The sequence below is a fragment of the Rhizophagus irregularis genome, chromosome 22, assembly GCF_026210795.1.
Source record: "Rhizophagus irregularis chromosome 22, complete sequence".
Taxonomy (NCBI): Eukaryota; Fungi; Glomeromycota; class Glomeromycetes; order Glomerales; family Glomeraceae; genus Rhizophagus; species Rhizophagus irregularis.
In genome coordinates, this window is record NC_089450.1 from 3,266,010 (window position 1) to 3,284,359 (window position 18,350).

Here is an 18,350-nt window from a genome sequence, read left to right on the forward strand (position 1 = left end):
ATCTGGACTGGCAAATATCAGTAATGTTTTGGAGACCAGAATTCTCAAGGATCCTTCATAGATGGAAAGAATCTTTAAAGATCCTTAAATTGGTTATAGAATCCTCTAAGGATCCTTAAAAATTTATGAATCCTTAAGAATTTATAAAATTTTTTATCAAGAATTTTTAGAGGTGGAAATGATTCCTTAAGGATCCTTATAAATTTAATTAACAAGAATCTTTGAGAATCTTAATTCCCAAAACATTACTGATGATGATAAAGTATTTTGATATATTACATCAGAAGTCTGATATCTATAGTTTTAGTGTAATTATAGCTGAATTGTACTCTGGAAAACCACCTTTAAGTTTAGCATAAGCCATATGTAATGGGCTCAAACCAGAATTTGGGAAAGGAACTCTGAATTTGTAAGAAATTGGCTTATAAATGTATAAGTACTAATTCAAATGAAAAACAAACAGCTAATGAATTATGCAATATATTTACTTTTTGTTATAAGTTTATTAGAAGCTGTAAAAATGAAATAGAAGAATCTGGTTATAAAGGAATAGAATTAAAGCAGCATTTAAAGAAGCAGATAAAGAAAAATAAAGAAAATACCCAATATCTCAACTTCTAGTAGATCATTTACATTTAGTAATTTATTACTAAACCTAGTAATTCATCCATTATTACTTCATAATATTAATGAAGAAAATAATAAAGGTATTTATTATTTAAAAAATTTAAATTTTTTAAATGTTCACTAACTTTTTATTGCTATAATAATAAATCATACATTTAAAAATTCCAACAAATTATTTATTTATATGTTTAATAATAACAAAAATAGTGATAAGTATTAATTGAATATTTTATTTTACCCTATAAAAATAAATGTCCAGAAATTGTCCAGAAAATTTGTCTAAAGAATTATACACTTATTTCTGGATGCTTATTTTTGTTCAGAATTTGTTTAGAAATATTTTCATAAAATTTATTACAAAAAGTTAATCATCATTACTACTGTTCTTAATAATAATAACCTAAAGTTTTATTATAAAAATATAACAATATTTTATATTGGACAAATTCGGGACAAATCATAGATAAAATCCAGATATGTCAAAAATTTTAAGTATCAAATTTTTTCTGGACATTTATTTTTGTAGAATTGCATTGTAGAAATGTATGGCAAAATTTTGATAATTAAAGTTATATAAAAAGATTTATTTAAATTACAAACTAAGAAACTTATAAAATATTACTACTACTCTAGCCTTAATGTTTAAATAACTCTAAGTAAAATAAAAATAAAGGGAATATAAATAAAAAAAAGAATTATTTAAATTACAAATTAAGAAACTTGTAAATATTTTACTATTCTAGTCTTAGTGTTTAAATAAATCTAAAAATAAAATAAAAAATAACTTCTGCTGAATAATCATATCAAATATCACTTAAAAAAATACTATAAATCTTTTAATAATAATATCTAAATGATTAATAAATAAAAATTAATCCATATAAATAATTTGCAAAATTAGTGTTTCATTACATACCTAATTACCCATATTTATAATTGTACAATCATCCAAATCTTCAGTTATATCAGTAGAGGAATAGCTTATGTGATAAGTTTGTGAATCTTCACTTTCAAGAATTTCATTCAATTCTTTACTAGTAAAGTCAAGTAAGCGACTTGTATAGCATGTTTGTGGATGAAATTTAGTAGCAAGATTGTTATGCTTAATTGGTGCATTTATAAATTCCATAAGATTGCATTTTAATTCATTAATATTTTCAATTTTATAAGGAGAATGAACCCATCCATAAAAAATATCGCACACTTCTTCAGATGATGGCCTTTTTAATGGATCTTCATTCCAACACTTATTCATTAAATCTATATAGCATTGTGGAGTATTTTCAATAATTTCAGGACGTTCACCTTTACAAATTGTTAAACTAAGTTGAATATCATGGGCTCTATTATTAAATGGTGGTACTCCAGACGTAAATTCCCACATAATCATAGAAAAACTATATATATCACTAGCTGGTGTATAAGATTTGCCTCTTAAAACTTCAGGTGCCATAAATGGTATAACACCATAAATATCATATTTTTTCAAAAATGATTTTGCAGGTTGACATAATCCTAAATCACTAATATAAACTTCATCTACTTTATACTCTACTTTATTATTATTATTATTATTATGATTATTATGATTTAAAATATTGCCATCATGAAAATCACAATGAATAAGATTTTGTTTATGTATATCCTCAAGTCCATTAATAATTTCATATAACATATATAATTTTTGATACCAAGTATTTTTAATTATTCTTGTTAAGTTTCTTCTTAAATTACCTTCATTTGCATAATCCATTACTGCCATATATTTCAAAATATTTGGATCTTTTGTAAATCCATAAAAATTAATAATATTACTTGAACCTGAACAACTTTTATGATAATTCCACTATAAAAAAATAATAATACATTAGTATAAATAAATTATAACTTATTATAATTTAATTTAAATAATAAATAATATATTATCATACTTCATTTAAAAATTCATTTAAATTTTCATTTAAATTATTACAACATTTAAGAACTACTTCACAATCTTTATAAATAGCTTTGTATATAGTACCAAATCCTCCTCTATCAAGATATTCAACATTTTTAAATTTATAATAAGGAATCCATACTAAACTTTTTTCCAAAATAAAATTATTCAAAACTGTATTTTCACTTTCTCCAAATCTATAAATTTAAATAATTAAAATTATATTGAAGTTTATATTAAAAACTAACTCGTATTAAAATTAGTAACACTTACTCTAAAATTTAAATAGAAATTTAATATAATATATGTTTTAGTATATATAATAATAACCTATATTTACAACTTACCATCTAAAGAAGCAGAATTTTAAATGAAAGAATTCAATTAACAAAATTTATATAAAATATATAAAAATAGAAATACAAATAACTTACACCCTATATTATTAAATAATTTTTTAAATAAAGAATTTGGTTAGTTTAAATTATATGTAAATACGTAATAGTAGGATTAGATAATAACTTACACCCTACTTTATTAAATAATTTTTTATTTAGTTAGTTTAAATTATATGTAAATAAGTAATAGTAGAATTAAATAAATAACTTACGCTCTATATTATTAAATAATTTTTTAAATAAAGAATTTAGTTAATTAAATTATATGTAAATAAGTAATAGTAGAATTAAATAAATAACTTACGCTCTATATTATTAAATAATTTTTTAAATAAAGAATTTAGTTGGTAGTTAAATTATATGTAAATAAGTAATAGTAGGATTAAATAAATAACTTACGTTCTAAATTATTAAATATAGAAATTGGTTAGTTTAAATTATATGTAAATATTATATTATAAGTAATAATAAATAACTTATAACTTACGATCTATTAAATAAAGAAATTAGTTAGTTTAAATTATATGTAAATATTATAACAATAAGTAATAATAGAATTAAATAAATAACTTATAACTTACCATCTAAATAAAATTACAAAATGATTTTTTAAATGAAGAATCTACTAGTTAGTTTAAATTATATATGAATATTATATGAATAAGTAATAGTAGAATTAAATAAATAACTTACGCCCTATATTATTAATAATTTTTTAAATAAAGAATTTAGTTAGTTTATATTATATGTAAATATTATAATAATAAGTAATAATAGAATTAATAAATAACTTATGACTTACTAACTAAATAAAATTTTTTAAATAAAGAATTTAGTTAATTTAAATTATATGTAAATATTTTATGAATAAGTAATAGTAGAATTAAATAAATAACTTACGCCCTATATTATTAATAATTTTTTAAATAAAGAATTTAGTTAGTTTAAAATTATATGTAAATATTATATAAATACAATAGCATTACTTACGTACTAAAATATTTGAATAATTTTTTAAATAAAGAATTTAGTTAATTAAATTATATGTAAAGATTATATAAATATAATAAAATTAAATAAATAACTTATAACCTACATGCTAAAAAGAAATTACAAAATAATTTTTTAAATAAAGAATTTAGATAGTTTAAATTATATGTAAATATTATACAAATAAGTAATAATAGAATTAAATAAATAAACTTACCCGCTATATTATTAAATAATTTTTTAAATAAAGATTTAGTTAGTTTAAATTATATGTAAATATTATAATAATAGAATTAAATAAATAACTTATGACTTACTAACTAAATAAAATTTTTTAAATAAAGAATTTAGTTAGTTTAAATTATATGTAAATATTATATAAATAAGTAATAATAGAATTAAATAAATAATTTACTCTCTATATTATTAAATAATTTTTTAAATAAAGATTTAGTTAGTTTAAATTATATGTAAATATTATATAAATTAGTAATAATAGAATTAAATAAATAACTTATAACTTACGATCTATTAAATAAAGAATTCAGTTAGTTTAAGTTATATGTAAATATTATATAAATAAGTAAGAATAGAATTAAATAAATAACTTATAACATACCATCTATTAAATAAAAAAAAATAGTTAGTTTAAATTATATGTAAATATTATAACAATAAGTAATAATAGAATTAAATAAATAACTTACTCCCTATATTTTTAAATAATTTTTTAAATAAAGAATTTAGTTAGTTTAAATTATATGTAAATATTATATAAATAATTAATAATAGAATTAAATAAATAACTGAACTTACCATCTATAAAATAATTTTATAAATAAACTGTTTAGTTAGTTTAAATTATAAATAATAGAAATATAAATATAACTTACACCCTGTAATATTATTAATTATTAATTAATTAGATGTAAACATAATACAATAGTATTTACTGTAAATTAAATATATTACTTACAATCTAATTATTTAAATTAAGAATATAATTAGTTGAATTATTATATAAAATATTAGTCAAATAAATATAATGTTGTAACTTACCATCTGTAATATAATTAATTATTTAAACAAAGAATTTAGTTATTTGAATATTTTATAAATAAATAAAGTAAAGAACTAAATATTTAAAATTACTGATAACTTACGGACTATAGTATTATTATCATTAAGAATTATTTAGTTACATGAAATATAATAAAAATAATAAGCGATTCCATTATTATTCAATTATAAGATAATTTATTAACTTACGAGCTAAATTATTTAAAATAATTTTTGTGTAATATAGATAGTTTAAATTATATTAATTTGTGTATAATATAAGGAAAAATTATATACAGTATTTAAATTATTACAAAAAAAATTTAATACTTCAGTTAGTTTAATATACCTTTAGATTCTTCAGTACTTTCTTCAAATTCTTCAATACTACTGGAAACTAGTTTATTATATTGCAAATTTATTTAAAAATCTTAATACTAATTGTATTAATTATTTGTGCTATATAAATGATTATTACCTTCATCATCACTGAAATGTTTTTTTTTATTGAACGCTTTTATTAGTATGGGTATATATATGGTAATAATTATATGCAAAATGTTGATCATCACATGTGCAAGCATTTGCATATATGACAAACAAATTTTGAATATCTGGAAACTGGAATGTATATCAATTATCAAGTCTTTTTGTTATGTAGCAAAAATTATAAAACAGAAAATTTTCTTAATACTTAAGGGTAGTTATAAGCGATATTAGACTAAAAATTGTCAATCATCACATGACCACGGGCCGAACAAAAACAGACAAAATTTTATGATTTCTCACAAACTATCATATAAATTTTGTCAGATATACAAATAGAAAGAAGCTAAACATGTAATTTATCTATTTATTAAAATATTAAATTATTTGTTTTTAACCTTTTAAATGTATTTAGATTTTGGGTGCCAATTTTTGACTTTATTTAAAGACTGAACATTTTTTTTATTCGTCAAAATATTTAAATTCAATATAATATTTGGATCCTTAAGTAAATTTGTAGAGAAGGTAAAAAAGCTATATAATGAAGTTATTAGAAAGGTAATTTGTTGGAACGTTCACTTTTTTCTGCATTACAACCTCCTTATTCCGCTGATTTTAGAGTCTAATACGAGATGAGTTTTCTAGTTTAGTATTTTTTTTTGAAAAGGAAGGCTAAATAAATAAAAATTTTTTAGAGATTTCAAACAAAAAGCAAAATTTTTAAGCTTACATCATCCGTTATAATAGATATAACAAATTTATCCTTTCTGTAATTTCAGCAGTTATTTAATAATTCTAAATAAGCAATAAACATAATAATGTAGGATTTATTTATAAACATCAAATCTCAACTTAGTGAACTGTTTAGGAAGTTGAAACTTAACTGAATAAAACTTATTAACCAAGGGTCTTAGCCGATTAATTAATTGGCTAATATTAAAAAAATTTTTATTTTTTTTTATTTGATCCGTTTACGGTTTTGATGACACGTGACCTAAATTCCCAGGGTCGAATTATGGATCGGTTTTTGAGGTACCTTAACCGAATAAAAGTCTAAATCGTTAATCAATTAATGTTAATCGGGTCCAACCTCTAGAATTAGTTATAACAATTGCTAAACCATGCCTTGATGAGGCAGTATCGAATTATCCAGGGAGTAAATTCAAAAAATAAATGATAAATTCTTTAAATCTCACACTTTGTTGATACAAAATTGGATATAATTATTAAGATCACACAACATTCCAATTGCAGTGAGTCAGTGACATCTTATCCAGGATGTGAACAGATTTCAGAATTTTCATCATCAGATTTACGCTCGTCCGAGTATTTTCATCATTACCACTAGTCTAATCTGTAAATTTATGTCGAAAATACATTGCATAACATGCATAATTACATTTTTTGCATATACTGTATTATTCAAAATCATCATATTTCTGGATTTTGAGTTATTCCACAAGGCTTACTTTGAATCATGTTATTAATATATTTGTAATAATCAGAATAATAATTATAGATGAGAAATTAAATAAAATTTTATTTTTAATTTATAATTAAATATATATTTAATAAAAGTGAGCAAATTGTTACTGACTCAGCCAATTCTTTAAAAAGCTTGTTGTCAACTGATCACCAACGTTGAGGTGCAGCAACATTGATCAGGGAAGGAAAGAGAGAAAGGGAAATAGGAAAGGGAAAATGAGAGAGGCGAAGGGGAAAGGAAAAGAAATGTAAAGAGGGAAAATGAGGGGAGGGAAAGGGAAGGAAAAGGGAAAGGGGAAAGAAGAAATAAGAGAAAGGGGAAAGGAAAGGAAACGGGAAAGAAAGGCGAACAAGGGAATAGGGAAAAGGGAAATAAAGGGAAAAGAGCAAGAGATACACACTACTACCACACTCCTAACCTACATACCTAAAAGAAAATGTAAAGAAAAGGGAATATTACTCAACCATGAGTTATAAATATATAGGTCAGGGATCGGCACACATTTACTATTAGCTCTACGCATTTCTTCAGGGCCGGCATTATGCAATTCTGGTCGGCATTATCCACAAATGGAAACGATCTACATGATTTGGCTCATTCTAAGCAAATAACCAGGACCTGACCTTTCTATGTATAGCTCGGGGTCCTCAACCATGATGTTCAAGATTATTTAAAAGAGAAGAGAACCTAAAAACTAAAGGTATTTGTGACATAATTATATTATTTATGTTACCGTATAATAAACTCACATAAGAAATAACTGTTTGCATGAGTAATTTTATTCACATGAGTAACTTTTATAAATGTGACTGATATGAGTAATTATATTAAACTTATGACAACCCAAATATCACATAATATATTTCATCATAATCTGATTTACATTATATTCAGATTTACCATCTTTTTTAATAATAAAAAAATACATTTAACTCATAAAAAAGAATGTTTACTGAATAATTGGATATATAATAATAAATAGTATAATAGAATGAATAAAAAGTATGTAATAAATATAAAGATTTAATTTGTCTTTATTGAATCCCTCTGGATATATTGCGCTAATTGCAGCGGTTGAATCTATTTTTCTTTTATTTTCTTGGAAAACCTAACGAATTATTTTCTTTTCGATCTCGATCAGCATGGATATTTCCATTTCATATTTACTATAATGATATTAATAAAAATGTAGAAATCATGGACAGTCCTTTAAAATTTATTTGGTCATACAATATTATAAAACAGTATTGTCTAATTGCTGTCCAAAAACACGATGTAAATATCTTAGCGTAAAATGATCAGTTATAGTAGGACCCCGAAATATATATAAAAAGGTAAGGTGACTTCTGAACTTTTTACTAATAGCTGTACGCAAGGGTTTTTTATAAGTTCAGTACGCAAAATTACCTCCTTACTTTGGATAATCGGAAAAAATACGCAAATTAATTTCCTGACCTCCGATCATCATGTGATTTACCTATTGTTTTTGTTGATCAAACTTTACGTTTATCGAAAAAAAATTTTTAAATAAAAAAATTAATTAACTTTATAAGTCACAAATTTTATAATGTGTATTATTGTATTTTATTGTAAAAAGTATTTCTATTGTATTTTTTCAATTATATCCTTTCGACCAAAGTAATCATAATAATACTGCTTTTCATTTCCTAGCAATTTCAATACATTTTCTTCAATTAATACATTAGTTGGTCCAATATGATAAACAATATTAGAAGCAAGGTGGTGTGTTAAAAGATTACATTCTTCTCTGGTTAAATCACTAAACAAACGATGGATTGGAATATAAACATGTAAAGATATATAAGATATATCATCCAAATCCGTTATTGCTTCTTCGGTATAGCAATGATTTCCATAAGCCTCAAAGTAAACCGCAATAACCCTTCCCACGCACATTTGATCTCCATATATAACAAATACATAATCTCCCTTAATTAATGGAAAGTCTTTTGAAATATTTGCATTTTCGATATTTGGGACTTTTTTTAGTAAATTAGTTAAAAATTAGTAATTTTATTTGTATAATAAAGATGTATATATATAAAGAGATACTTACTTTGAATATGAGAATGTTGTGCTTTTTTGTTAGTCACTTTTTTCTTTTTTTTCAATTGTGCAGTCAATTCTTCAGCATGAAGCTGAGCTAAAGTAATTGATACATTTCTACGATTTTCCTTCCATCGCTTTTCACATTGGGTAACAAATCGTTGCTCTGGATTTTCATTTTTGGTAAAATAGGCAACAAAATGGCTAGCTTTATTTGGCTGAATGTTAGCCGAAGTATCAGGTCTTTTAGAAACTGTCCTGAATCTTCATTCAAGTGGTTTTGAAGTGTAAGCTTCATGCCTTTGTCGTTGCTGTAGTAAGATTTCAAAATCCAAGTTATTTTCTGATCCATATTGAAATCCAAGATTAACTGTATATAAAAAATTATTTAATTATAAAGAATGAAAATAAATGATAATTTAAGAGTTTTAAAAATTTTTTTTCTGAAAACAATGTAACAATTTTATTGATAGATGTATGTTTTTAAAACATGACTTACTGCTATCTCCATTATATAAAGTAGATAAATCTTCGGAAACTTGATCAATTAGAGTTAGTTGCGAACATCCTTCCTGGAATAAATTTGATAAATTCTCTTCATTATTTCCCTCTGTTGAAATACGTCTCATTTCATGTGAAGCTTCTGTTATTGCTGCAGAAAAATCGGTCTCATCATTTTCATCTTGTTCTTTATCATTTTCACTCTGGTTTTTCCTATCGGATGTTGAAACTTCTTCTTCATGAATGCTAATTAATATTTGTAAAGAATTCAATTCAGGAGAAATATCTGCAGGTTGAAGCATTCCAAGAAATTCGGCTAGTTCAACAGCTAGATGATGTGAATGCTTCATTGTTTGTGAAATTTGTTCGTCTGTTGGCCAAAGCCTTAATATTTCTAACGTTGATTCTTCTAAATTTCCATAATTGTAATCAAAATGATAACCTATAATGAAAAAAAATCATAACAGATAAGCCATTTAATTAATAAATTGCATAATTAAAAGATTTAAGTAATGCTTACCTTGACGAACAGTTTTTTCTTGATCAAAAAATAACTTTTTTGATCTCAAAGCTTTGGTATATTGTGATATTTTGGGAAGCATTTGAATTAAATCTGCAAAGTCAAAATCTGAATTTAGTTGACGTGCAATACCAAAAAAATGTTCAACAGGCTCAGATCCATGGTACCAGGGTAAGAATGGTATTTGCGAATAATATTCACGATGAGCTTTAACTAATAAAACAAGTGATTCACAAAGAGAAGTAAAAATTGCAAATGTTTGATTTGCTAAAAAGTTTTGGCGTAATGAAATAAAGTCAGGATATTTCTGAGAAAGTAATTCTATATGAATACGCCATAATTGGATGAAAAAATAGCCAGTCATAACCATTCTGATTCGTTCAAGTGGAGCAATATTACGATTTAAGTAACTATCAACTATTTCACCTTTATAAATAAAAAGTAATTAACATAGTTATACCATTATGCCATTATAAAGTAATATTAATTAATGACAGATAAATATTCTTGATATTTTACCTATTATAAAAATATAAACTGCAAATCCCTCCATTCCAATTTTAACCTGATAATCGGTTGTTAAACATTGGCGAAAATTTGAAGAACAAAATGTTCGATAGGCTGCTGCATCATCTTGACGATCTAACTTAATGACATCATTTTTATACAAAATGGAACTGTTTTGATTAATAAGTTGTAAGAAGTGATCATACCGGGCTGAGGAATTTCCAAATGTTAATAATCGTGCTCCAGACATTATAGCATTCCTTGCTGTTTTTTTGGCATGCTTGGGATCTTGGACACGTATAACAGGACCAATATAGTTAAAAATAGGACATGAAAAGTTAATTTTCAATTGAGGTTCTATAACCGTTAATTTTTCACTTGTTTGAATATTGACAATTGATTGTTGTGCTTGGTATTCTGTTATAGCCCCATCAGAACCTAAGGAAAGTATATGGAGACTGAGTTGTGGTGCGATTTCTAGAATTAATCGTTTATGCAATTGTAATATTAAATCTGCAGTGTCAGCCCCTTTATTTGGAAGTAAGGCTATAACTATTGGAGGAAATTTTGATAATGGTATCTAATATATAAAATACAATTTGTTAAAGATTAATGCATCGATATTTCAAAAAAAAAGATATATATTGCTACAAAAATTTTTAAATAAAAAAATATATCATACTTGTAATATATATGCACGAACATTTTTTGCAATTCCATTTTCTGATTTAACATTATTAATTATTTTTGGAATATCATTATATATATTAACTGTTGTTTCTTCATTTGATAACGTTGATCCAATAATACAACCAAGATTAGGAGAATATCGCAATCGTGGCTTAAGTTTCGTGTTATCAGTCATTGCACAAATTGGTCCATTATAATTGACTGTATCAATTAATCTTTTAACACGAGCTACATTTTCATAACATAATTCTGGATTAGTCAAATAATCATCATCATTTCTTCTTAATTGCCTATAACAATTAAATAAATTATGAATTTTATTAATTACTAAAAATTTAAAACATTTGTATAAAATAATAGATAATTATACCGAATTGACTGAATTGTCCGACCTTCTAAATTTTGACGAAATAAATCCAAAGCTCTTGAACTAATCCCTCCCAATATAGTTAAAAAACTAGTGAATTCATCACTATACTTTAAGTTTCTTTTGGATTTGTTTTTCATTTTTCGTTCAATTGCATCACCCATAACTTCACAAAGACCAGTAAATATTGGTTTATCTTTAAAGGCACCTTTCAAAGCTTTGTCAGCAAGAGCAATCCAGGGATTTTCTTGTTGGTTTTCAGATTCATTGTTAAGTATATTCCAGATGTCACGAAGGTCACAATTCTTTAAACATCGTTTTAAAGGATTATCTTCCCAATAATGTTTTGGGGTAAATTTAATATTGCTGGATAATGGTAAAGGACGAGCAATTTTATTGCACAAAGCTTGGTTGTATCGAATATAAGAACATTCAGTACAAATATTTCCACGTTCAGCAATTCCAGTGCAAGCTTTTGCACGTACTGCATTACCTTTAAATGAATCATAAATAAAAGGATAATTTATTAGAATATAATTTAAAATTGGTGGAATTTTTATGATTTAATTTAATATAAAGTATTAAAACATACTTGGTCGATCGATTTGCCATATGGATTCTGCAAAAAGTGCATGATTTAATTGTCTTTTTTGCTTAGAATTCAACTTTTTTCTACTGAATTTTTGCGAAAATAAATTGGGAAAAAGTTCGCGTGCAACTACTTCAATACGACGACTACCACCAAACTGTGCAGGAGTTCGCTTAATATACTTTGATATTTCTTCAGACTGAAGTCCCATACAAATTAACTTTTGTTTTTTAGTATTCCTTGTATTATCTGATGTCTCTTCAATATTAATTGCTAAAATTTCTTGATTTTGATCATTTTCATTTACTTCATCAACTCGTATAAGATCATCATCATCCATATTATCGTACACATCAGAATCATATTCCTCTTCTTCTTCTTCAACTTGTTTTACTGGTTTTACTTCTATTGGCCTAAACCAGTTATAGATTGTCCTTTGCCCTTTATCTGCCTTACATCCAGAACGTTGAATATGACGGTTAAGATAATCCTCCTCCCATTTACGGTTGAGTTTTATTTTTTGACCACAAATACATACTACTTTCTTGGGATGTATAATACAAGCAACATATTCATGTTTTGAAAGCCTCTCAAAGCTATATTTCCAACCCGACATATTTTTTAATAAAAAAAAAAATATATTAACGTGAAAAAATTTTTTATTTATAATGCAAGATATATCTTAGATATATCTTGCATAAATCGTTAGATCAACATGTTACAAGCGTTACATATTTTTTACTAAATTTACTAAATAGCTGTTTATGTTTATTTTTAATTATTTATCTCGTGAAATATATATATATATATATATGATCACCCAAAATTTACTAAAAATACGCAAAATAAACCCCTTACTTAAACAAAAACCTGTTAAAAATACGAATTTTAATGGTCTGACCGTGGCTAAAAAATCCTCAGGTTATACGCAAATCAATACTTAACCCTGTAAAATTTCTCTATGATGGCGACGCAATTATGCACCTTACCCCTACATATATATTTCGGGGTCCTGTTATAGTCATCGGACTGCCCGATAATTTAGTGATGCAAAAAAAATAATAGTACTGTAATTATTTTCTTGAAAAAATACTTTAACTAATTTACAATTACCAATAAGACTATTGAGAATACTAAAATTAGATGCATGTAACCTGCATATATTAAAAATAAATTAAATTAGATTCCTTGGTCATAAATAGTGCTTCGATCCGGATGGGTTTTTAACGGATCGATCCGCGGTTTACTACGGTTTGGCATCGGTTTATTTGAGTTGGAGCTATAAGTTTGGCCAGAATTAATAAAATTTGTGGAAGAATAATTTTTTTAAATCTGACAAAAATTATAGTTTGACAAAAATAATAGAAAAATGTTGTGAATGCTAATCAACGGATCAATCCGGATCAAAGCATCTACATAATAATAACCCGGGTCCCAGTTTAACCAAACCATTTCCGGTTCATACGACAATGTATGATTATCGCAAATGAGGTTACAGATAATCTTTCATAGCTAGTTACTTTAATAAGAGATTTTTTTTTTATTTTACTTTAATAAGAAATTTTTTAAAAAAACTTTGTTTTAATATATTTCATTTTATAGGGTCATGTCTATACAAAAAATTGTATTTTTTTTTGGAGTGTAAAGGAGTATGAAAAAATTTTTATGGTTTCGATCTTGCTATCAAATGTTCTAAAAATAAATAATTTTCCAGATTTATTGATGGAGCAACGTTAATCCGTATTCCGTAATCATTAAATTTTCCGGTGTGTAACATCCATGATACTCCACTATCATGAATAAAATTACTTTATACGAAAAACAAAATTTTTTTATTATTATTTTACGGACTATAATACTAAAAATTATAATTCATTTTCATGTAATCAAGAGATGAAAAAAAAAAAATACTAATCCGAGAAAAAAAAAAAGAATTTTCCTTTTTGGTTAAACATTTTGTTAAGAAAAATAGAACATTCCATGCAATGACTCGAAGATCTCATAATCAATCGATAAAACGAAAAGTAATTTTTTTCCAAGAAGTTTAACATTACCCAACATTTTCCATCATTGTATAAAAGAGAAAAAAGAAGATAAAAAGTACACGTAATTATAGTACACGTAATTATAGTACACGTAATTATCGTAATTACGGCGCACATAATTTAAAGACATATTATGTATAATAAATTGATTTAAAAGCTGCATAAAAGAAAGCGGTAAAACGAAAAGTATTTTTTTCCAAGGGTTTTAAATTTACCCAACATTGCCCAGTATTATATATATATATTTATATTTATAAAAAGGGTAAATGGGCACACGTAATTTAATATTATGTATAATCTGCTGATAAATTGATTTAAATCTGCATAAAAGAACGAAGAAACGGAGAATTAAATTTTTATGACGATTCGCCATTATGAAAATCATATGATAATATAGTTCGTAACAGTCACACAAGATTTTCTCGTAATGGCGTTTATACATGCATTTTTTGCATAATCACATGCATTTTTTTTTTATCTTAATTTTGCAGTACTGTATGGCGACTATGGCGTATCAATTTTTTAAATTAAAAAATATTCTTATTCATAAATACAGTATATAAAATTTATTTATATTAAAAAAAAAAAAATTTTTTTTTTCCCTCAATAAAATTTTTAACTTACATATTTTATAATTTCCAAATAATGCTTAGTAAAACAAGGCGGAATAAGTAGACCTCAAAAATTAGTTATCCTAACATCGTCATGATCATTATTGTAGTAATACTATTGTACCACAAAGATTCTTGTTAACCTTCTATCGCATTTTAAAGTAGGATGAATATATAGTATAGTAATTATAGAATGTAGTACTAGTACAACTATATTATAATAGAATGCGTGGGTATTTTTTTGCTTGAAAATCGGAGTTTTACCATCCCACGAGATTATTTAGTTTATTCCCGCCAAAAATCTATTTTAAAATAATTTACTTGCATTAAAATCATCGGTATTTTTTGCTGCGGAACAATTTATTCTTTTAAAAGTGGATTTTATATTATTCTATTGAAAATCAATCAATTTATTTCATATAATCAAAGAAAAATACCGATAAATAATACTATTATAACCACATCAAAAAGGTACGTTGGCGAAAAAAATAAGTTCAGCCATATATTATCATAACTTGAATTACTAATTGATCTATTGATAATATGAAACGCTAAACAAATATTAAAAATCATAATTATAATAAGATGAATAAAACGTGCAATTTTTCTATCGTTATAATAATATATTGTTAACCAAGAAAATGCTAGAGAATAATAAGATTAGTTTAAATGTAATGTAAGTAAGAACGCCAAAGAAAAAAAAAAGTTTATTAGGCGGGAACCTGAGACATTTTGCTCTGAGAAAGAAAGAACCGAGTCAAGTAATTCCAAAATTGGAATTTTAGTAGTTTAACTTTTTATATGCACAATGTGCACATTGCCGAGACCATGCTTGAGCTCCCATTACTTATTTGGTAAAATTATATTCTTGCATTCATTTTTTAAAAGTTTATTTATGGTCCTCATTCAAATTCTGCAAACTTAAGTGAAACGATGAAAAAAATAAATAAATAAATAATAAATATATCGATAACGTTCGATAACGTTTCTAAATTTTTTAACCGCGTGATATTTATTATGCATTACATTAATAGATTACTAAAAATGTCTTCACTCATGTAATAATAATTTTTGTTTTATTTTTGCGTGAGAATTTTCTATTATTCCGGCTATTTTCGATTGAAATAATAATCTTATTATTATTATAATCACGAAAAAAAATTAAAAATTAATATTATTTAATTTTTTTTTTTTGTTCTCAAGAGAAAAAAACATTTTCCGTATTATATAGTACAATTCGTTTGTTTTATAAATTAATTTTCCCATTTTTTAAAAAAAATTGAAAATTTTAATCATTTTAATCATTGTACAATTTCTAAAACGAATTATGCATTATGATTTATGAATAGGAACCAAAAAAAGAAAATATTGTGATTACTGATTAAAAAGAAAAAAAAAAATTTTCAAAACTTTGGCGCCATTTCCACTTTTTTATTCATTTAGTCTTTTCTTTTCTGGTCAGAAAAGTTTGACCAAACGATTTTCAAATGCAAATATCTTATCTGCAAATATCTTATCTGCAGATATCTTATCCGCAAAAAAAAAAAACTTACAAATACTTTTTTTTTTATTTATTTTATTTTATTTTTTTTAAAAAAAAAACTTTAACTGTATCTTATAAAAAAAAAAACTTTTAAATACTGTATTGGCGACTCTTACATATAGGACAATTTTGCTTGAAGACTCGGAGAAATTATTCTCGAATTTTTTATATAAACGCAAAAATATTGACAAGAAATTTAGAAATCAAATATTTTCTCAAAAAATTCTTATTCCCATATATATACATATACGTTTATCGGATTTTATCGATAAAATTAAGAGCTTATCATTTTTATCTGTACTACAACCTCTTCAGACCAGTTATAATACAACACAAAACTCCTTTCCCATAACAATACGAACATTTAATATGAATTTTAATTTTAATAATAGTCAACATATTCAACAAAACTCTCCATCCATTAACCTCCCTCAGCCTCAGGATAATGTTGTTATGGTTGAATACTTTTTCTTTTATAAACCACACAACGATTTTCAAATTTATCATATCACTTGTAAAGAAATTCCATTTGAGATGATTTCTCGCCTTTTAACTAATAATAATTATTTGATTCATAATAATGTTCAATCAAATAATTCACATTTATTTTATTATCAACATCCTGGCGATAAGAAAATTTATAAAGTTATTTGTGAAATAGTCTCATATGATTATATTGTTCGTATGTTAAACAAAATTAATTATGAAAACGAATTAAACCTTAACGAACAACAACAAGTGGAGTTTTCTCAAGAACTTAAAGATAATTTAGAACTACATTTAAAGCATGATTTAATCAATTATTTGACCTCCTTCAATATTTAATTATATTTTTGGCGTATATATATGTATATTTTTTAAATTTCTCTCTTTATCGTATTATATTATATATTTTATTTAGATATTCTTGAATTTATATTATAAATAAACTTGTTTTTATTATTTGCGATTTAAATTGACATGTGTATCAGATGGCGTAGAAAATTAATGGTGAAAGTGTATTTTTAACTGCTCTGCAAGCTAAATGCCATTCAATTTAATAAGGAAAATTATATAATCATAATTTTTATAGATTTCAAACAACAATCCGAAATATTTTAAGCATAGTTTATATATATACTGTATATATATAATCATTTACTAAAAAAAAATACAAAGAAATAATATAAAAGTAAATGATCTGAGAGTAGACTATCAATAGTCTACTCTCTGATCATTTACTTTTTTACGTTTTTTTTATTTATAATGAGAGCGTTTTACGGTTTTAGCGTTTTAGTTTTTTTGTTTTTTAAAAAAAATGGACACTAAATATAATAAACTTACTAAACATGATATGAACATTATTAAATATATTAAAATTACCTAAAAAAATGTATCATTAAATGTTAATTAATTTTAAAAAGAACAAAAATCGTAGTCGTAGAAAATACATTAACCAATGTTAGGACTTGTCCCAATCATGAAAACGTTTGCCACATCAGGTCTACAAAAATAATCCCTTATTTAATATATGAAATAAATTTATAACAAGTCCCGAGTTAAATGTTAAAAATAAAAAAATTTCAAGAGCTCTCCTTTTCTCAACAAAAAAAAAAGCCTATCAAAATATTTTTTTAAAAAAAAAACCGAATTTTTTTTTAAAAAAAATTAAAAATAAACCAATAAAAATAAACTAATAAAATAAGCCAATAAAATAAATACGTCATTGCGGACCGCAATCTGCGGTCCGCAGTTCCCTATTATAGTTTAACGTCATTATAAATATGTAACTGATAAGGTAATGATTAGAGCTACTCCTGGAGTGGCCCTGGTCATTACCTTAAAAATGAGCAACACAGCCAACATTTTCTTTTTTTTTTTAATTTCAAAAATAAAAAATGACACAACAGGAAAATTTTTGCAATCAATGAATTTAAAAATTTTAT

The 18,350-nt window shown here is 24.3% G+C and overlaps 3 protein-coding genes across 3 annotated transcripts; 1 reads left to right on the top strand and 2 right to left on the bottom strand.

Moving 5' to 3' along the window:
- Nucleotides 1-1,543: 1,543 nt before the first annotated feature.
- Nucleotides 1,544-2,916, bottom strand: OCT59_014875 (uncharacterized protein; the record flags this gene model as incomplete). The annotated part of the gene is made up of 3 exons (XM_066150304.1): nt 1,544-2,473; nt 2,559-2,763; nt 2,897-2,916. 3 exons carry the CDS (start codon nt 2,914-2,916, stop codon nt 1,544-1,546), a joined length of 1,155 nt encoding a protein of 384 aa, XP_066002483.1.
- Nucleotides 2,917-9,318: 6,402 nt separating this feature from the next.
- OCT59_014876 (uncharacterized protein) lies at nt 9,319-9,903 on the bottom strand (the record flags this gene model as incomplete). Its single annotated transcript, XM_066150305.1, has 2 exons — nt 9,319-9,422; nt 9,552-9,903. 2 exons carry the CDS (start codon nt 9,901-9,903, stop codon nt 9,319-9,321), a joined length of 456 nt encoding a protein of 151 aa, XP_066002484.1.
- Nucleotides 9,904-16,794: 6,891 nt separating this feature from the next.
- OCT59_014877 (uncharacterized protein) lies at nt 16,795-17,250 on the top strand (the record flags this gene model as incomplete). The annotated part of the gene is made up of 1 exon (XM_025324319.1): nt 16,795-17,250. The coding sequence occupies one exon, from the start codon at nt 16,795-16,797 to the stop codon at nt 17,248-17,250; it is 456 nt and encodes a 151-aa protein (XP_025186841.1).
- Nucleotides 17,251-18,350: the final 1,100 nt, after the last annotated feature.